We start from the raw sequence: 21,170 nt of genomic DNA, 5'->3' as shown, positions 1-21,170 counted from the left end.
TTAAATACATACATGTACATATCGTCAAATATAAATCTAAGCACACTGTTTATACTGCATATGTCCACCTACTCACGTACATAAAGTAATCTATTACATTAGTCATTCAGTATTTATTCCAGAACTCTTAGTTTTAAAGAAATCGAGTTAGTGAGATCTATTATGTTTTCAATCTTACAACCATATGACTTGTTAGTAGTCCTTCTACAAAGTTGTTGATACAAATTAATACATCTGATCAATAATTACATCATCACTCATATACATCTAGTTGTCCACATGATGGCACTAGAACAAAAAGTTTCATAATGGACACTGTTTTCAGAATCAAGACGTTTCGGCTCCCATCCGGAAGTCATTCTCATTTGTGAAAAATGGACCGGGAACTCAGAAATTTAAGCTACTCTGTGTTACATAAGCCCTGCCCTCAGGAAGGAGTCTACCTCTGTATCTGTTGATTATTCTGCCTAGTTTCATCTGAAACTGACCTAATTGTTTCCATGATGGCTCAGTGATCAGTAATCAGGCCTATTGTTTTCTGGCTGCATCTCCCTCATCACTGTTAAGTACCTGATTAGCATTTGATTGGCGTGACCAAGGTGCTAATAATGAAGTGATACTCCACCCAAAATCTATCTTTAGAGTACGACACTCACCCTGGCCTGTAAGCTTGAAGTAAAAAGTTTGCAGTTTCGCTCCTTTAAGACCAATCAGGTTGAATTATGTCACTTGATGGTTTCCAATGTTGACAAGTTTTCCAGATGGACCACAAGTATTCAAACATCGTTAGAAACTGCTCAAATAACTCGTGCCAGAATCCTGCATGAGTCTCAATAAACCTAAGTATTGTAGCATTAACTAAAGAGACACACTGAAATTTGTGGAATTCACTTAGCCTCCGTTTAGCTTGATCATACTTGGTTGAGAGCCTGTGCTGTTAATATTTGAGTGAGACAGATTTATCTTTAGTATGGTGTAGCACAGGTGTTACTAATAATCGCTCTCTTCTAGTCAAGTGTCCTAGTAATTAATGAGGATGACAATACCAGGTCCCTGAAACAGCTAAATGGAATTCAGCCATCATTCATTTAATGTTCACCTGTGCTTTTTCTATTGTGACATGTCAGATGTCTTCTGTGACATTTTAGCTTCAGAGTGTAAAGCAACATGTATCTAACTTTCATTAACAGATTTATTTCAACCGGTAAACCCACTTTGTACTTCACTTATTTTAATTTTATACTCACTTGGTACTTAAATTTCTGACCTGTATTATATTTTTTGCTTAATACTTCTATTCCTGTGTGCACTGACGTGATAGTGAGCTGCTGTAACAAAAGAGTTTCCCCTCGGGGATCAATAAAGTATTTCTGATTCAAGTGTGATACAGTATAAATCCTGGGATGATTAAAAATGAGTTTCCTTTTATATTTGTGAGCTAAGCTGAATAAAGAGCAGGCAGGCAGACAGGAATCTCAGACATGTGCGCTTTATTGGGTTGTGGTGTACACCAGAGGCTTGAAGCCCCATGCACAAACCTTCATACACCCCCATACAAGGTAGAAGCTTTGTCTTTTGCATTATGACAAAAACAAACTGGACCAAGTATCGTTTAAGGCTGAAAGTACAAAAACAAAACAAGTTTCAGATTACATAATTTACATATTAAGCAATACTACAGGTCTGTTGGGCAGTGGGCCCACCAGAGAATAAACCTTCATAGAGGCAAATAAGGTGGTGAACAAACACATCTGGAATGACCTACACAAACACGACAATGGACATCATGTTCCTCACACATTCACACCGCCTGGGACGCTCTGTACTTCCTGCAGAGTTTCTCCCCATCAGGGGGCATGGTGCCATAGCCATAGTGATGAGGGAAAATGGGAAGAAGTGTTGTGGGCTCAGCATACACCAGTGTGTTGGTGTAGGCATGTATGCAGAGCCAGTCGTTTGGGTTTGTAGCAGTGTGTGTTTTGGGGGAGGGGACTGACAGTCTGTTTAGAAGCACTTCCTGTGGACGATGCTGGGGCCAGACTCATCGTACTCCTGCTTGCTGATCCACATCTGCTGGAAGGTGGACAGGGAAGCCAGGATGGAGCCTCCGATCCATACAGAGTACTTCCTCTCAGGGGGAGCGATGATCTGCAAGGAGAGAAGAAAAAAAAAAAAATTAAAAAAAGTGTTAAAATACTAAAAATCAATCTACATCTGTTGGCAAATGCACTTACATCTTGCAAGTGTTTCAAGTTAAATCTAGAAGCTAGAAGACAAGCAATAGAGATTGAATACCACATTAACCATGTTTGTCCACTGAGTGGCAGTAGAGTTAAAGAGCTTTCTGGAATATTTTTTGCATCATTGCCTCAGGGAGGATGAGTGTCTGAGTAATGAAAACTAGTTTACCTTGATCTTCATGGTGGTGGGTGCCAGGGCAGTGATTTCCTTCTGCATACGGTCAGCGATGCCAGGGTACATGGTGGTACCTCCAGACAGCACAGTGTTGGCGTACAGGTCCTTACGGATGTCCACATCACACTTCATGATGCTGTTGAAGGTGGTTTCATGGATACCGCAAGACTCCATACCTAATAAGTGTAAATATATTATTGTTTGTTCCATTTTCTTTGATCAAATTTAAAAAAACTCTTAAGTCTCATCTTTGCTGCTACAACCCCTACTCTTCACAACAATTTAACTCTGTATTTCTTATCAAACTCATTTAAGTATATTTCTGCCAGTGCACAGATTGAAATAGATTTCCACCTTTTAAAAAGGTTTCTCTGACTTAACTTACCAAGGAAAGAGGGCTGGAAGAGGGCCTCAGGGCAACGGAACCTCTCATTTCCGATGGTGATGACCTGTCCATCAGGCAGCTCGTAGCTCTTCTCCAGGGAAGAAGAGGAAGCAGCAGTGCCCATTTCCTGCTCAAAGTCCAGTGCAACGTAACACAGCTTCTCCTTAATGTCACGCACGATTTCACGCTCAGCTGTATGACAAGAAGAGACATTTTATAGTCTTTTTTCCAGTTTTCCCCTAGTTTCAAACATTAAACGTGTTTGAGTCAGTGTTTGTGTGCTAACCTGTGGTGGTGAAGCTGTAACCCCTCTCAGTCAGGATCTTCATGAGGTAGTCTGTGAGGTCCCTGCCAGCCAGGTCCAACCTGAGGATGGCGTGGGGCAGGGCGTAGCCTTCATAGATGGGCACTGTGTGGGTCACACCATCACCAGAGTCCATGACAATACCAGTGGTACGACCGGAGGCGTACAGGGACAGCACTGCCTGGATGGCCACATACATGGCAGGGGTGTTGAAGGTCTCAAACATGATCTGGAAGAGAAGAGACAAGAGATGAGTCATTGAATCAGTGAGTCAACCTAACCTGAAGTAAGCTAGTATGGGTTAGTACAGTCAGAGCAAGAAAAGCACAGCACACTGGCCTGTTTCGTTTTGAGTATAAAAACCACTAAAACCCAGTCATTACAATAACCTGAATAATTTTAGTTTGACTAAAAGATGAGTGCAGCAACCTGCTCTACTGTCATCTGTTGCATCATGCAGTCACCAGTGTAGTTAGATGCTCCTCATCTACTTTACCTAGTCTAACACAAGCCTGATTTGAAAACAGCAGTGATCATGCTGCAACAAGTCATTCCTGGTGCAGCACAGTGCAGAGAGATAGAAACCTGAAGTATCCGCAGAGATGAAAAGATCAGCGCAGGACAGAGGAAACCTGGAGATCGAAGGAGCAGGAGGAAATGGACAGATTGAGCAGAAGAAGAAATGCCTGAGCTGCAACACAGTCTCCCATTGCAGGGCCCTGCAGGTGAGCTGAGTAGGTTTCCTGATAGATAGGATTTGTCAGTGTGTCAGCCCTTGTTACCTGGGTCATCTTTTCCCTGTTGGCCTTGGGGTTCAGGGGGGCCTCAGTGAGCAGGACTGGGTGCTCCTCGGGGGCAACTCTCAGCTCGTTGTAGAAGGTGTGATGCCAGATCTTCTCCATGTCGTCCCAGTTGGTGACGATGCCATGCTCAATGGGGTACTTCAGGGTCAGGATTCCCCTTTTGCTCTGTGCCTCATCACCAACATAGCTGTCTTTCTGGCCCATACCAACCATCACACCCTAGGACGCAAATGGGAAAACAAGTCAAAATCAAGATCGGAATAAACAGATGTAGGATTGTTTTTACAAGCTTTGTTATTTCTATTGTTTATGACTCATACAATATATGGGAAACTGTACCTGATGTCTGGGACGTCCAACAATGGAGGGGAACACAGCACGTGGAGCATCATCTCCTGCAAAGCCAGCTTTGCACATACCAGATCCGTTGTCAACAACGAGGGCGGCGATTTCGTCTTCCATTTTCTGGACAGAGAGGGAGGGGAGGGTGAAAAGGGGAGAATGCTTTAAGACGGGTGCTCTGTGACAGCTGTGTGTTACATCTGGCAAACATCAACTGGGTTAAGGCCTTGTCATTATGGAGACTGGACGCTGGATGTCGCAGTGGCGCAGGTGGTGCAGGTCCAGAGCTGGGAAACAAAGGCAGTTTCTCCCTCGGTCTGGTCATGGCCATATAAGGCAAAAGAGAGAGCAGCTTAGAGACGGTGGCAGCCCGGCCCGTGAAGCCGCCCCGTGTGTCGTTTAACCTTAAATGACACCGTCAACCGGCCACTCCCTTCACTGGGATCATCATAACGGCGTTAACCATCCATACATGGCTAACGTACGCTTTAAAAAACAGCAGATTTAACAGTTGAGGTGGATGAACTTCCACCCCCTGTCATGTCAGTCATCAGGTGTAAGGTTATGTCGTGACCACCATAATTACAAGGTTATGTGGGTTGTTAAATTGTTAAATTTAACGTTAACTTGATTGTCAAATAACTTCATAACAAGCTTTTACCATTTCTACACATCTACCTGCAGTTTTAGTTGAGTATTTTACGTTAAATCCGTCTAAACTGCCATCATCTGTCTGTGTGTGTGAAACCGGAGACACCAGACCGGGCGACCGTGCCAAAGCAGTTGCTTACATGTAAGCGAGAAGCGTAACGCAGTCTGATTTGTTAAACTGATGACAACATGGAGGAGCCGGGTTATTTCACACTATCTGTTAAATATAAACGACAGCATGCCAACACATATCTACGCTTAACCGTTACAGGTAGCAGCCCCTCAAACTGTATAACTGCCGGGTGCTTAGTCGTTAAAATATAACGAGTTTAAATTAGCTGTTCCAACGGTTGCTTCAACTTGAGGAAAGTCACACAGAAAGCCTCACATCACAACTCAACCGGTGGACTAAATTCAGTTTTCTAGCTAAAATACGACGTACACATTTGTTGAAGAAAAACATTTAAAAGATGAGAGAAACTTTCATCTTCATTCCGCCGTTGTCTTACCTGTGTGAGGGAGGGTTCTCGGCTAAGGAGGACTGTGACTGAGCGCTACACTCCGGTAGGATTTAGTGTCTGGGCTTGACTGCAATGGAGGCCAATAAATTGCAGGGTTTTATCAGAGCTCGTGCTGCAGCCCCTTTCCATAAAAGGAGAACTTTCCGCACGGCGCCCTCTGATTGGTTCTGCCGCATCCACTGGGTGTGGCGCATGCAGATAACGGTTCTGCGCTCTGACAGGACAGAGGGGATAAGCAACACGAAAACTAACCTATATACTATCGATATTACCAATCTGGAGTCATTCAGTGTTCAATAAAACACATTTTTTAAAATCTTTCTTATCATCAAATCATTGTTATGATCGCAATAGGGATGATACACAAGTGTGCAACAAATCACGTGCTACACAACACGCAGAAGAGTCCTTGAGTATGAAACAAGTTGAAATATGTGCTTTTATGTATTTTATATTGGTACATTGAGCTAATGAGCGCATTTTGATGTAGTTCAGTCTACACTATAATAGTTTAAATCCCTGACATCATTCACATTGGGAAGGAGGCTACATATCCTGGTTACACAAACTCTTAACCACATTTAATTGATATACCCATGCTATTGTCTTCTGTTCAGTCTTTGTGCATTATCTAAGTGCAGAACACAGACAAACAGATCCATCATTCATCTAACATAGGGGAATGCAACAGAACTGGATTGCTCTGAAGACTGTGCTAATTCTCTCACTCATGGCAGATACTTGTGGTTAGCAGGCCCAGGACATGGGGTGGTTACAATCTCAGGGTCACTGACAGCACTGTTAACATCCCGAATGACACGTCTGACCGGGCTTACCAGTGTCTCACACACACACACACACACACACACCGCACACACCACACACACACACACACACACACACATGCAGAGCAGAGTGACAGTGATACATGTGGTTAAGCTGAGGTATGTTTACAGCAAACACTCCCGAGGCTGTAAATCTCTTATCTCTCATCACTTGGCAGGTGATGTCTAAGTGAGTGGAGGGGGCAGATTAACCTCGCTTGCCACAATGATATGTAATAGACAGGTGTGTAATTTCCGGAACATACCTATATTTGGTGTCAAAATGAAACTGCAAGGCCTATTATGAAATAATTACTCAGGAATGTGACTCACTTTGATATGCATTTACACACCTGCTCTTGCACACACCCAAATATATCACACAAGGCAACTTCTTGTGCGTCGCTAAGCTGAAATACTTTTAGATGTCATAATTATGTTTATGATAGCACTCTTGGAGATCCTCGTGCAAAGCTCATCTTATAAGTTGACCAGAGACTAAGTGGGTGGGTCAGGGTGCTGTTTTAACTCAATAAGGGCACCGGACAAAGACTCATAAACTTACACTAGGAATTCTCACTGGCTCTATGTGTTCCTAATAAGGATATATGGGAGCCGGTTCACCAAAAAAGACAGGAAGTAGGTTTCACAGTGTTTCTCTTCTGCAGATGCACGCAGGAAGTGATCACACAGACTTACAAACACACACAAACGCCCATATGTCATCAGGTATGGAGCAGCTAAGGACAGGGGGGTGAGTGAGCTGATCAGGGAATTGGCTTTTCAGACTGGCATTATCCTGCTCTAGACAGACACTAAACACACACACACACACGCACGCACGCACACACACACACACACACACACGCACACACACCAAGTATAGACCCAGGGCAGGACAACCATCCCTTTAAGAGTTCCTTTGGATGACGTCCATATAAGGAGATATTGGAGCAAGTCACATGGGGGGAAGAATGCACTGCTCAGGTCATGTGACCAGTCTGAGGAAATGAATGAATCTCCCTTTTTAAGGCTGTCTATTCATGTGTGTATGTGTGTGTGTGTGTGTGTGTGTGTGTGTGAGAGAGAGAGAGAGAGAGAGAGAGAGAGTGTGAGAATGTGCATGTTGCTTTAGGTTTGCCATCTTTCACCTTGATTTCTATATCCTTCACCAGTACCCAGATATTTATATTTAGAAAGGGAGATAACACCAACAATGTATTTTTTTCTTTTTTAAACTTTGTACTCACCAACTCCTCCCTGACAGAAATTTCTCAATCTTTCCTCTGTACACTCATAATGCAATTCCTCAAGCCATTTCAAAAGTCGGTGGCGTGCATGACGCATGCATACATTACAACACACAAGTTTGTTTCACTATCCCCGTGGGGGACAGTCATTGACATAACGCTTTCCCTAGCACCTTACCCTAACCATAACCATCACAACTAAATGCCTAACCTTAACCCTTATCCTAACCACAACCTAATTGTAACTTGTACCCTAAAACCAAGTCTCCACCCTCAAAAAGCAGTCTCTACCTGTGGGGATCTCAATTTTTGTCCCCACGGTGACACAAGTCCACATGGGCTAATGTGCATTCAGGTTAAAGTCCCCACTGGGATATAAGAACATGAAACACACACACACACACACACCCTGCATTGCTCACTCACACAGTCAGAGAAATTCACAGGCTTGGCTCTCGGCTCTGTCTAAGACCGTATATGGAAGAAGCTAGCAGGTAGCTTCTGTCCACTTTTCACTCATCCCTCTCTCTATCTCTCGTGCTCTCTCTCTCCCTTAAACACACATTCACTCTCTGCCTTTATTCGCCACATTTCCTCCCTCCCCGAATCAATCACTCCCTTATTCCTTTTCCCAGGATAGGGACAATTATAGGAGTGCAATATAAAGTCGGTGTACATATTTGCCCGTTTCACTCTCTACCAGTCTTTCCCAGTCATTTATGGCATCACATTCCAGCAGAGTTTCATACACAGCATTGAGAGGAGGTGTGGCTTATGTGTGTGTGTGTGTGTGTGTTCAAGTTAGAAAGAGAGAGGAAGAAGGTATGTGAAATACTCTTTGAAATGTAATATTAGAAGATACTAATTTCTAAACAGAACCCCTCCCCAAAAAACTCAGGCAAAGGCAAAGAAAAGTGAACACCAATTCTCAGGTCTGTGCACTGGCCTCAGTGTGTCATAGAAAATAATTAAAATTACTACTTGTCTATAAATCTCTCAATGTCTTTAACCATATGAGCCCTCGCAGCCTCTTAGGTAATCTGTTGTCAACCATTCCCAGAGTCCAAACTAAACATGGTGACGCAACGTTTAGTTACTATGCAGCAAAGAGCTTGAACCATGGCCAGATTAGACAAAAACAAGTTTCCTGGGCAGAAAACTTGTTTTTGGGTCCCTAATCAAGTCTTAAAACAAAAGTATGACACAGGGTCATTCTATCAGTCAGGACCACAAGATTAGGTACAGTAATAATGTGGGACACACAGTTGATAGTGTACTTGTACTGTGCAAATTTTTAAACAAATTTGTGATTAATCAAATTACATATAAAAACAATAACCTGGGGCTTTTTGGGGTCCCTGGGGGTCTGGGGCCCCAGAGCAGTAGCACCTACTTTGCCCAGCTGGTAATCCAGTTTTGCCTGGAACAAACGTCCAGATGATATTTTGGAAGCTAAGGAGTAATTAATCCCACCGGCAATTATGTTGCTCAATTCTTAAAGAAAAAAAAAAGATTCTTTCAAGTTTCTTTCTAATCTTTTAAAGTTTTTTGTATTGTATTTTATTACATACAGTTTATTATTACATTGTTATGTGCTATGTATGTATGTTGTTCAGTTTTTGTATGAATTAAACAAACGCGATATAACATTTTAATTAATGAGCTTTAGAGGTGCTAGTAGGTGGATTTTTGTCACCTTCAGACAGAGCCAGGCTAGCTGTTTCCAGTCTGAGCTAAGTTAACCAGCTGCAGTTGTAGTTCATACTCACCGTACAGACATGAGAGGGGTCTTATCATCAAACTCTGTGCAAGAAAATGAATAGGCATATTTCCCAAAATGTCAATCTATTCCTTTAAGCACTTAGACCTTCATCCACCTTTCACTTACATCTTGACTTATCTTATAATTTCTTTTATGTCTTAATTTGTGTTTTAATGGTTTATGTACTTTTAATACATTATGGAGCACTTTAACTGCCTTTGTGTATGTAATGTGCTACACAAATAAACTTTCCTTGCTAAGCGATGAAGTGGAAAGCTCAGTATATTCACAAGGACAAAAAATACAATACATTTATTCTTGCCCTGAGTAAGATTTATGTTTATTAAAGCATTATGTAAGACTCTGCGCCATAGACATTTAGACAGCCTCTTTCTTTTTCTATCTTTACAGTATATTCTACATCAGAGGGTTAGATGGAACATAAGAAACACATTGTATTCAAACTGGAAAATGTAGCAACAATTTAACAAAAAATATACACACAAATACACATATTTACACTTATTGTTTTACAGTTTTTATCAACAAAACAAGAATATTAGAGGCCTAGACTGCGAAAACGAGCTGCAAATACCAGTGTCAGAACAGATTTGATTCTTCTTTATGTGTGTCAAGCAGTCCAGCTCTTCCCCAGGTCTACCAGCTCCATGCCCTCACAGTAGGACCGTGGCCTTGACACCCTCACCTAGTTTCACAGGGGAACAACACATAATTACATAATGAAACCAGATATGCATCTCTCTCTCACACGGACACGCACACACACACACACACACACACACACACACACACACACACAGTCAAACACTCACTGTGGGTGTCCTTTGGGAAGCCAGCTGCTGCAGAAGTGGGAAGGGAGTCCACTGAATGGGTTCCACAGGCCAGCTACAGACAGAAAGGTCACTGGCCTTACCCGAGTCCAACACACCATCCCCCATGCTCATCTCGCTTCCCCTCCAACCATACTGAGAGCTACAGGCAATACAGAGAGCAAAGGGATTATTTACACAGACTTTGTGTGAATGAGTGTAAATACTTGCTCTACATGTGTTTACGTTTTTTGTCAAGAAAAACTTAAGAGTGGAGTAAAAGCTAAAGATAAAGATTAGGAAAGGGCCAGAAATGTAGTTTTATTCATTGATAATAGGTTTTAATGATTTATTCACTTAATTTGAACTTTTATTGTGTTTTACACATTTATTTAGTTGCAGATTTGGAGAATGATTAATGGTCAGTAATTTAACAGTAATCAAATCACAAATCCTTTTCTCATCTAACGCGTGAATTAAGGGTTTATTTCGACCAAACCAGACTTGGAGATTGTTGGAACAGTGGAAAGACTAACAAAGACGGTTTTGGTGAGTTTTATTTTGTTTCCGTCCCGTTTGAATGAAGTGTGTTTAACGATGATCTACGAGGTAAAATTAGTTTGCCGGCGAGCAAGCGCGATATAACAGCTGTTTCTGGTGAAACAAAAAGGATCTTACTGTTTAACTAAAAGGTCTATCTCAATAGGGATCCTTTCCATAATGTTTTATTAATGTTGCATTTTTAGTGGACATAAGCTACTTTGATGGGCGCATTTGTCCCCAAACGCTGCAGCTATGGTGGCCCGTTTCGGCTGCCAGTTGAGGCATAGAGCCAGAATATTTCAGTGATTGCTGGAACAGTGGAAAGACTAACAAAGACGGTTTTGGTGAATTTTTATTTTGTTTCTGTCCAGTTTGAAGTGTGTTTTACAACATTCTGTGATTTAAAATTACTGTTTTTGTCAATGGGGTCTGGTGGGCCACAGTGTCTGTTTTGGTCTGAGATGCTGGTTTTAGGGGCAATGAATGTCGCATGCAGTACCTTTAAAGCTGATATAATCAATATTTCTATATCAACAATAGATGAAATGATTATTTATAATATTAAAAGGGGCTGGTGAGAATGACAAACCCACAGAGAATTACCACCCAACTCAGCACTACAGGTGCCACTTTTATTATATATGAATATGCATTCAAAGAAATCTTGTTCTGTTTACCATGGGCAGGCTAATTCTTATCCATCTTAGTGTGATGGCTGGACTGGGCTTATGTCTGGAAGCTCCAGGCAACAGGTTGTATATATTTAGCTTGTTTGTTGTTATCTTGATCATTATTTTCTTAGTTGGTTATCACTTAAATCTGATGTTGCTTTATATGGTGTACGCTAGACAGCAGAGTACAGGTATGTTACATCGTATGCATACTGTAGTATGTATTTCCTGTTGATATGTGAATTCACCTGATGGCTGATGACAGTTTTTCTTTTAGACAGACAGATGGAGGGGGACAGACAGACATTTGGCCCCTGTATGATCAATAACTTGAACATTCTGATACTGTCAAGCATATTAACCATTCATGTGTAATACTGGACGTGTGTGTGTGTGTGTGTGTACCTGTGGGGGTAGATAGTATTGATGCGTGTTCCGTGGCTGGGGCAGGTGGAGGCCAGCGACAGTGTGTCGTCGTGGTAACAGCACGGGCGGTCGAGCGCCCGCAGGTGCAGTAACTCATCGGAGCGTGTAAAGGCAGGATTATCTAGCGAGTCTGCTGATCCTGCCCACGAACGCAACCAGAACCGTCCTGACAGCTCATCAAAATGGTTGAACCTGCGATAGCTGCACACACAACAAATCATGAATTGTTTTTGAGGTTAAATGTTCACAGGATACAATATTTATTGTATATGCTTCAATTTGATCTGGGTTTGAGTTCAAATAAATATTTTTCATATATATATATGCCAGTTTTAAAAGTCTCACTGGAGAAAAAAAATGGCAAAAATCATCCAATGGGAGGGAGAGGTAACCCTTTACAATATAATGCCCTTTCCTGATGACATGTCATGTAAAAGGACTTCAGTAAACTATGCTCTCCTGTTGACTGAGCCTGCTGGAGAAAGTAAATATCTGTTAAGAGTCCAACTTCTTCTGTACAGAATGCTCACTCCCCACTGTTAAGGAGACACTCTGGATTTAAGGCTTAACTTCAGACTTATCACTTCCTGTCTGAACTTTCTCTGTCTGTGTCCCTACCCAATGTTAGAATTTAATCTCAGCAATAGGATGAAACTACAGTGTCTCAGTTAAACGGGACAAACTCCTCCCTCTTGCAGTCCCACTCTATGATTTAGGTTCAGACGATTAATGTTTTAACACAAAAATCTTGCTGGCTGGTGCAGCTTTAAGAGGCTGAATACCAATGTCAGGGTCCGTCCATATCGACAATTCATCAAGTCCACAAGAGGCCTCAAGCTGACTGTTTGTGGACTTCAAGAGAGTCCACTTAGGTGTAGATTTCTCCAGACTTTGCTTATATGCAATATGGATGTGACAAGAAATTATTATTAATAATAATAATAATAATAATAAAGTAGGTATACAATTTATAAGCCATAACATTTATATTTTGAGTATGAGTTTATTGATGTGGGTGATTTATCTTGCATAAATTGTAGTACGTCAGTAGGCTTACCTTTGAAAATGGTTTAGAAAAATACTTTTACCTCAAAGTAACAGAATTTTTGATCACCATCGAAGTGAGAGAGGTCTGAAGTCCTGTCTAATGACACATTTTATCCCCTCGTGGCCCAGCACCCTAACAGACTTGATGTGATGACAGTGAACATTTCACGGTACGTATGACTGAAGTTCACGAGGGCTGTCTGCACGTTCGGATGGTGGACATTTGGGGATTCAGCCAGACAGTCTCAACATTTGCCAGGAGTCTACAGCACAGCCTTCATCTTCAGTATGTGGTTCTGCAGCCAGACTATGCCACCTAGTGGACATTACTGTAATTACAATTACTGTATGTGCAGTTATTCCTATATGAGTGTCTGGCTTTCCCTTCGCAGATCATAACACATGGTCTCCCCCAAGGTCTCTATTGTGTTATTGCCATGTATGTCATGTTAATCTGAGTTGTTTGGAGTCATGTTAAGTCAAATCCATTTTTATGTTCACCATATGTGTGTGTGCTTCCTGTGTTATTTTAAGGTCCACCCAGAAGCCCATGGCACGGTTCACCACACACTGTTACACAAACACAGTCTACCCCTCATTCATTTTCAACACATTTCTTTTAACGTGATCATCCTCTAAACATTTAACATAATGTTTCATGTAAAAGTAACATTTCAGTAACATTTCATTTACAGAAGTCTTAAATATTTTTTCTTGTCTTTCATAGGCAATAATGTTAGTTATAAAATGTTTTTGTATCAGATTGTGGGCTGTTGGGAGACGTTAAACTGAAAGTAGGATTGTTGTGACAGTGGACTGTGCGCAGAAGGCTGTTCAATCCTTTTTTGTGCAGTTTGAGTCAGTACCATCAGACCTGTAGCAAACACTGTATCTACTGCTCGCTACAGTAGCTAGGAAGCTAATTTCTAATTGGTTAATCCATCCATCCATTTTATGCTGCTTATCCGGGTCCAGGTCGCATTAATTTAATTCATTATGTCATTAGAAATTGTTGTTATATACTTCTGGGAAGTGCTGAAAAAATGTGATATAATAATAAATAATTATAGGCCATATCATCCCTACTGATTTTCCATCATACTTTAATGCTTTGGGCGGTATGACTGTCAAACAGATATTAAACTGCATTCTGTGGTAATAAAAAGGTCTTAAAAAGTCTTAAATTTAACTAGGTGAACCCTGCAGAAACCCAGCATGAAATATTAGTGTGCATTGTGTGTATTAATCTTTGTATTGTAGGTTGTATGTTCTGAGCTGTAATTTCATGTGTGTACATCAGGGTTGGTGTGTACCTGCTCCGAGTCTGATCTACTTTGGCCTGGATCAGAATGGCTCGGTAGCGTCGCACTGCCACAAAGGCCAAAACGCCAATCGCTGTCACCATGATGAGTAAGATGGCAAGACATGCGCCCACGAGCCGCACTCGAGTCATCTTCACGTCACACCTCTGACCCATGTACCAGAAGTCCTCTCCTACAAGGCAGCTAATACAGAACCAAAAAGAAGCTTACATGCAGATAACTTTCCTGGATGGACGGAAAGATACAAAATTAGGGTACGAGCATGTGTGCCTCTGTGTGTTCTTACCGGCAAACCGGAAGTTGGCCTGGGTGGTGTGTACAGATGCCATGGTGGTGGCAGTAGTCAAAGTGGCAGACAGAAGAACAGCTATAGTTTGAAGTGCCAGGTTGGGACACACACTTGTAGCCTGCTTGGCACTGTAGTAACCAGTCACACACGTCACCCTGCAGACCTGGAGGGAAGACATGTTAGAAGATGAGGCTGGTGTTATTCTACATTTTCATTATTGTCAACAAATACCATAAAAACACCAAAACCAACATTCTGTCAGTAAGTCTCAGTACTTTCTGACTTCCCTACCCTGTCTGTGGCACTCACTCCCAGGCCCATTCCAGTACCTACTGAAGATGTACATTTTTAAAAAAAACGGGTCACAAATATACAGTTTCTTTTAAAAAAATGGAAAGCTATGTCAAAAAACAGCTGGGCAAATGTTACTCAAACAGGAGTAAATTGCACATTTGTTGGGGACTATTTTCAGCTGTGGATTAACACACATTTGGTGCACTGGTGAGTAGTCATAGCAGCAGGACGGTTTATGTGGAATTGAAAATAAACTACAGTGGCCATGTACGTCATAATGATGGAACATGTCAGCCAGTGCAACAGTGTGACTCATTTATGTTTTTTTTAATAGTTTCTGGACAACAATGGAGCACTATGGCACCGAGGAATAAGCTATATCAGGCTTTGGGTACACAGCACTAGTTACATACAGAGTTGGCCGAATTTTGTTTATACAGAATTATTTGATACTCTGCAAACCAGTATCCCTTCTGCCCAAAGAATCTGCCAACAGAATCTGCCTGTCAATTTGTCCACCAGCAAACTGCAAAAATGACCCACTGAGGTTAATTTGTTCACCACACCAAAAGTGAAAGATGCAATCACCACATGCCATAGTAACAAGTTTAATATCCAAGTAAGCCAGGCGCGTTAATCAGATTTCTCATAACTGGATTGTGAGCTTAAATGAGTCAATCTAACTGAGTTATAATGTTTACATGAGTCTGCCTGTAACTGGGTTAATAAAGTAAGCAGGTTAAGAATGGAATTCCCTCTCAGGTAAATATAACCACTGGCTGACCTCTAACCTGGCAGCTTAAGTATTTCTTGTGCCTTTATTAGAGAGTTGACAGTAAAGGAATGACAGGAAATGAGGAGAAAGAGGTGGAGAAGGAAGGTCCCCGGCTGGACTCGACTTAAACCCCTAGGCCAGCAGGGCGCCCCAAAAGTTAGTATAGTTACTTAAATATAGGTGGGCATCTCAACACAGGCTTACCACCCAGTGTGATGTTGGTGATCTTTGACGATCTGAAGCTCCTCCCCTCGCGAACAGCCTGAGCTAGTCCTGTTCGTTCCAATAGTGATGTGGGTCCTGTCATGCTGAGCCACTGCAGAGCCCCGCTAGTTTTAAACTCCACCAGACTCTGCACTGCATGGCCACTGGAACAACAGCAGAACAGCACATTGACCTTCGGTACCTTTCTTTACACAACCTTCTAAAACCTAGCCCCACTCTCATGTATTGCCATTGTATTTGAGTCACAGAGCTAGGCATCCGATTTTCTGAAAAATAAATACATGGCCATCTTTGAAAAATCCAGAAGGTTTGTTTAACAACACGTATTGCTGTTCGGAAGGTATATCCAAAAGCCCCAAAGACTCTTCTAACCATCTGGATGAAAAGAAAATATTCTGTCTGCTGCAAGATATAAGATTTTTAACCTGTTTCCCAAATTGCACCTCTTTTTCCTATCCTAAGAAGATCCAAAGATGGTAGCTTCTATGTTTCCTTGCTCAATTTGTACAGCATGAACCAAAATTCAAAACTGTGTCATCAGCTATTGATTTTTCCAGCATTTTATATTTTCAAACAAAGGAACGCATTCATATTTTGCTTGTGTTTTACAACAAGATCAAGAGTCTACAGCCACGTTAGCAGATCTGTGAGACTGTAAAGCAGTGTTAGAATTATCATTGTGAGCATGTTAGCATGCTGATGTTAAGCAGGTACAATGTTGCTGTTATGTAATAATAGTTATAATAACTGCAACTTAAATACAGTACATACTGCACTCTATAAGATCTCACCTACTCCAGACTCCCAGCAGCCTGCTGAACCCTGGGGCTCTCTGTAGGTACGGCTCCACCTGAAAGAAACAGGGAGTGAGAACTTTGTAGCAGCTACTAAATAAAACTCTAAAGCTATTGTATAATAACGTGTCTATTAGTGCTTTTCTGTATGCCAGTGTGTGTGTGTACATAAACTCTCACCCAGGCAGCAGTGTCTTCCTCCAAGCGAGAAGTAAAAGCCGATCTGGACTCTTCAACAATGATCTGCAGCAGCAGCTCAATTGACTTCACTGGACAGAACAAACAAATAATTCCATTACAACAGGCCTGGACACCCCAACCTATTATCTAATTACACACAAAAACACACAAATATTTACAATACCTCTAATGGCTGCAGGCTGGTCTGGCACAATGTAGAACTTGGGTGTCTGACTAGTTGTGGAGCTCCCACTGGGTACGGAGGTTAAAACAGAAGGTGTGAGCGCCGTATGGTTCTTCTGGCTGGGTTGTGGGGTCGTCCAGGGTGGAGGTTGCCGTGGAAGTCCAGCTGTGGGAGTTTGTGTGCTGCTGGGAAACCACTGCCGAGACTCGTCATCTTTCTCTACTTCTACCTCTTTATCTCCATGTTCATAATCTGATTTTGCAGTTGTGAGCGAGAGCAGAGAAGTATGTGCAGTAGTAATAAAGTCGTGGGGCTGTTTATGCGTAGCTGTAGTAGAAGATGGCAAAGGCAGGTTGTTATGTGTATGAGGCATGTGTGAAGATGTAGATTTGATTGTTGACGTTTGTGAGGGTATAGGCATGGTTTTGTGGTTGATGAGGAGCGTGTGTGCAGCGGATTCAGTGGTAGTGGAGGGCAAATGTGAACTACCAGGAAATGTAGTGTATGTTTGGAGCGTGTATGAAGGTGTAGATGAATGTATGGATGTACTGGATGACAAAAGAGGACCAGGAGTTGGTGAATTTGTGGGCGAGTTGTCATGCAAGAGTGTGTAAGTGGGATGCAGTGTATATGTTTCAGTGTCAGCAGTGATTCCTGTAGCAGCTGAGTTCTGGACTACATCTCCCAATGTCAGTGCTACTCTGGGTGTCGATGAAGAACCCGTGAAAGCCCATTCATCAACTTTCGTAATGTCAGGCGAGGAGGAGATAGTGTTAGTAGTCACGTATGCATTAACAGCATTTCTTTCTGTACTTTGTGTTGCTGTTTGTGTCCCCTCTTTGCTTGTCTGTGTGAATGGGGAGGATGTGTAAAGAGGTGGGGAGTGTGTGACGCTCTCTGTGCTTTGTGGAGAGCTTGTTTGACTCTGTGTGGAAGAAGTAAACGTGTGAAGCATCTCCGTGTTTTCAAGTTTATCAGAGGACTCAAACGCAGCAGTTTGACTGGTAGCATCCGATGCAGCAGATACAAATGAGTCAGTTCGACTAACGTTTGGACGAAGTGATGCAGCCTCCACAGTACCAACAGCAGTGTCAAGCCCTGTGGTGTGGGTGGTGGATGAATGAGTCCTGCCGGGGCCCTGTGAGGAGGATGATGACGCAGTGGGTTCACTATCAGTGTGTGCACTATCAGTGTGTGCACTGCTTGAGTCATCCTGCTGTGGTTCGGTGGGTGATTTTAAAGGGTCAGAGGTGACGGCGGAGGTCAGATCAGAGTTAAGTCTGTCTGTGCTTCTCTGGCTCCTCCAGGAATGGGGTAGTTTCTCTCCAGGTGCCCCACTAACAGGTCCACCACGTGGGATTTGGATGGTACCACTCTCCCAGGTTGTCCAGGAAGGTAGTTCAGGGGGAGAAGAGGTGAGAGGTGGGACGCTAGAGCTGGAAACAGTAGGGTGAGCTTGTGTGGTTGTAGATGTCTGAGTGACTGTATATTTGTGAATTTCTGTGCCATGCAAGGTGTTGGGGCTACTGGCTGTTGCATGTGTCAGTGCCATCTGGGTTTGTGGGAGCTCGTTGCTAGAGTTTGTTTCTGTGTTTGCTGTGTGAAATAGTGTATCTGTACTGAGTGTAGGCTGAAAATGGGGGTGTGTTCTCTCTCTGGCAGATATGGGACCATCAGTGAGGTGAGCAGCTCCAGATGTATCCGTTCTATTGTTTGGTTCTTCCTCAGGAAGAGGGAGAGTTTCCCTATCGGCTCTCCCAGCCACAGTGAGTCCCTGCAGGGGTGAGGTGGGGTGCAGCAGCCCCTGGTCCTGAGAGGAGGGACTAGACGCAGACTGAGGCCCAGAACTCCACTCAAGAGCTTTGTAAAGGCGACCTCTGACCCCTTCTGTCCCTCTCACCACCTCTTGACCAACAGGAGCTGTGCTTGTAAAGCTGGTTCCTGTTTGAGACCACCGTAAGAGGTCTTGGTCTGAATGTGGGCTGGTGTGGTCCTCCGAGGAATTCCTCTCATCTTCCTGAACTGGATGACCAGGAACAAACACAGAAACAGAGAGGGACGGGGTGAGGAGAGACAGAGTGGAAATCACCACAACATAACAACAACAACTCTCACACCACAGCGAGTGTGACAAGAACTTTCCGACGGTCACATTAACAGCTCGCAGCACATTTTGAACAATACGTTTCCACAGTATGTTTCTACAGTTACACACCATATGGCCAAAGTAACCAATCCATTCTACTTCTACTGTAAACATGTATTCATTGAGACATGAACCAAAAAACAGCTCTAAAACAAGTTTGAGCCAAATATTATTACGACAATTAGATCAAACTCTCGTGATCAGGATGCAACCAAGAGAGCCATACTTACTCAATAAACTAAACTGGATAATTGATAACTGGATAACAGTTTCTCACCATAATAGGCCACTTGAATTTCATTTGAGGAGTGTCCTGCTCCTGTCCAAGTGAGGATGGCTTTGTTCCTATCACAGCCGGAGAGCAGAGCTGTCCCCCCACTCTCCAGGACCCGATCTTCCTCGTTCCAAACGCAGCGCACTGATATGTTCGAACCACTTTCCAACCATAATACCTTTAAAAGTACCGTCTGACCCAGAGGAATACCTATCATCCAAGTGCAAATAGAAACCGGTAGGGTTTCGTCAGACTGGTGGTTCATGGGGTTGAGTCTGTTGCCGTCAGTAAAAAGTCCAGGTAAAGTGAGATTGATGCGACCAGCAGGCTCTTGGTCCAGGCTGACATTTCCACCACAGTGGTGGTGCGACAAGGCCAGTGTTTTATCTGAGGAAAGAAAAGAAGATGCTGGTCAAAGAGGGAATCGCTCTCCTGACCTCTGTGTGATGTTGTTTACGGACATAAGTTGTGGGTAGTTCAACGAAAGGGGTATTTTTCATTCTTAGATAATGCCATTTGAAGGATTGTTTTTGCGGCATTAAAAGGTAAATTCTTTCAAAAGTAAGAACATTTTTTTATAAAAATAAACGTAATTTTATGTAAAGGATCACAGATCTTTCCCCCTTTTTTCTCATCCCTTTAATCATCTGATGACCCCTAACATCTGGGTCATTCAGGTTACCACAAAACACAACTCTATATACAGAAACCTGGCTACCTACCAACTTATTTCATATTTACAGTAGAGCAGCACTACTGTGACTTAATTTAAAAGTAGCAGATAATGAAATAGCAGACAATGTTCAGTGATAATAAAAGGATTACATAATGTGATTAACAGTATTTTCCAGGGACTGGCAGATTTCCTTACCTGTTGTGATAATAAAAAGCAACAGACAGGCGTGGAGCTGCATTTCCAATCCTGAGACATTTCAGTGTCGGAGACCCTATAAATCCCAAATCCATGCGGATTTTTCAGATTTACTGTCGTTATAATGAGGACGAGCAAACCGCGCAAAGCAAAAAATGATCTCCAGCTTTCCTGCGGACAGTCCCAACAAAAAGGAGAGGCGTCAGAAACTTTCCTTCTCCATCATTTCCTCCTAACGGAAACCGCTGTGCTGTCAGGGGGCACAGCGCCGCACAGTCACCCAAATTACATGCACGTGTGTCGGTCAGTGTGCGCTGCAATGTGGGATGGACAGAGGAGAGAGAGAGACGGCGCCCCCAGGCTGTTCCGGGCGGTCGTTTGAATCAGTCGGCATTTCCAGAGATGAGAGGAAGGAATCCAGTGGTCGCGACAGGAGCTGGTTTTTACACAGTGACTAAATGCTGCACAGGAAACCTTTAACTACAGGAGGCATGAAGGCACGAGAAGATGGGAGCCCCCGTTCATTACAGCTTTTACATGCACCCCCACCGTGTGTCAGACAGGGAGTGTTGAAACCACTACCCGGTACCCGAGCAGGATGAGCTCGTTTATGTTTTGCTTCAATATCACTCAGCTTGTGTCATATATATGTAAAAATGTGTTTTTTTTGGCCACATCATGGCAGAATTAGGCTACCCCCAAAACAAGCTGACAAACCGACAGCTCTGCGGTATTAGCGACTTAAAAAGTCGTAAGGCTAATGTTAAAAAGCAGTTGCTTGGCTCAGGAGAGTGAAGCAACATTAATATTAGTATTTTAAATAGGTCTACTAGATCGTTAGTAGCAAGAGTCCCTCGTTTAGCTCAGTTGGCTAATTAAACTTGCACATTTTGTACACAGAAAACAAACCGTGAACACATCGTTTATACAGCATATCACCATTTTAAAAGAAATCTTTTGTCAAAATTACCAGCACTTCTAAATTCACTAATAATCTTGTATTTAAAATAAAAATCTTTACAGAAACCAAAGTGCAAAATAG

The 21,170-nt window shown here is 42.6% G+C and overlaps 2 protein-coding genes across 3 annotated transcripts; both read right to left on the bottom strand.

The window, feature by feature from the left end:
* Positions 1-1,473: 1,473 nt before the first annotated feature.
* actb1 (actin, beta 1) lies at positions 1,474-5,559 on the bottom strand. Of its 2 annotated transcripts, none has more exons than XM_044191757.1 (7): positions 5,410-5,559; positions 4,247-4,372; positions 3,887-4,126; positions 3,087-3,333; positions 2,801-2,992; positions 2,410-2,489; positions 1,474-2,148 (listed from the first exon to the last, which is right to left on the bottom strand). In XM_044191757.1, exons 2-7 carry the CDS (start codon positions 4,367-4,369, stop codon positions 2,005-2,007), a joined length of 1,026 nt encoding a protein of 341 aa, XP_044047692.1. In that variant the 5' UTR covers positions 4,370-4,372; positions 5,410-5,559; the 3' UTR covers positions 1,474-2,004. The 2 variants fall into 2 exon arrangements, with proteins under 2 accessions (XP_044047692.1, XP_044047691.1); XM_044191756.1 differs by having other exon boundaries at positions 2,410-2,591; positions 5,410-5,558.
* A 4,020-nt stretch (positions 5,560-9,579) lies between these two features.
* si:ch211-14k19.8 (flocculation protein FLO11) lies at positions 9,580-21,111 on the bottom strand. Its single transcript, XM_044191755.1, has 11 exons — positions 20,129-21,111; positions 19,261-19,644; positions 16,838-18,859; positions 16,654-16,742; positions 16,471-16,529; positions 15,659-15,822; positions 14,383-14,548; positions 14,088-14,279; positions 11,707-11,928; positions 10,091-10,250; positions 9,580-9,963 (listed from the first exon to the last, which is right to left on the bottom strand). Exons 1-11 carry the CDS (start codon positions 20,169-20,171, stop codon positions 9,889-9,891), a joined length of 3,576 nt encoding a protein of 1,191 aa, XP_044047690.1. The 5' UTR covers positions 20,172-21,111; the 3' UTR covers positions 9,580-9,888.
* Positions 21,112-21,170: the final 59 nt, after the last annotated feature.

Source organism: Siniperca chuatsi, linkage group LG3, assembly GCF_020085105.1.
Source record: "Siniperca chuatsi isolate FFG_IHB_CAS linkage group LG3, ASM2008510v1, whole genome shotgun sequence".
Taxonomy (NCBI): domain Eukaryota; kingdom Metazoa; phylum Chordata; class Actinopteri; order Centrarchiformes; family Sinipercidae; genus Siniperca; species Siniperca chuatsi.
The sequence above is the reverse complement of the archived record's forward strand: the minus strand, read 5'-3'. Positions and strand labels throughout refer to the sequence as shown.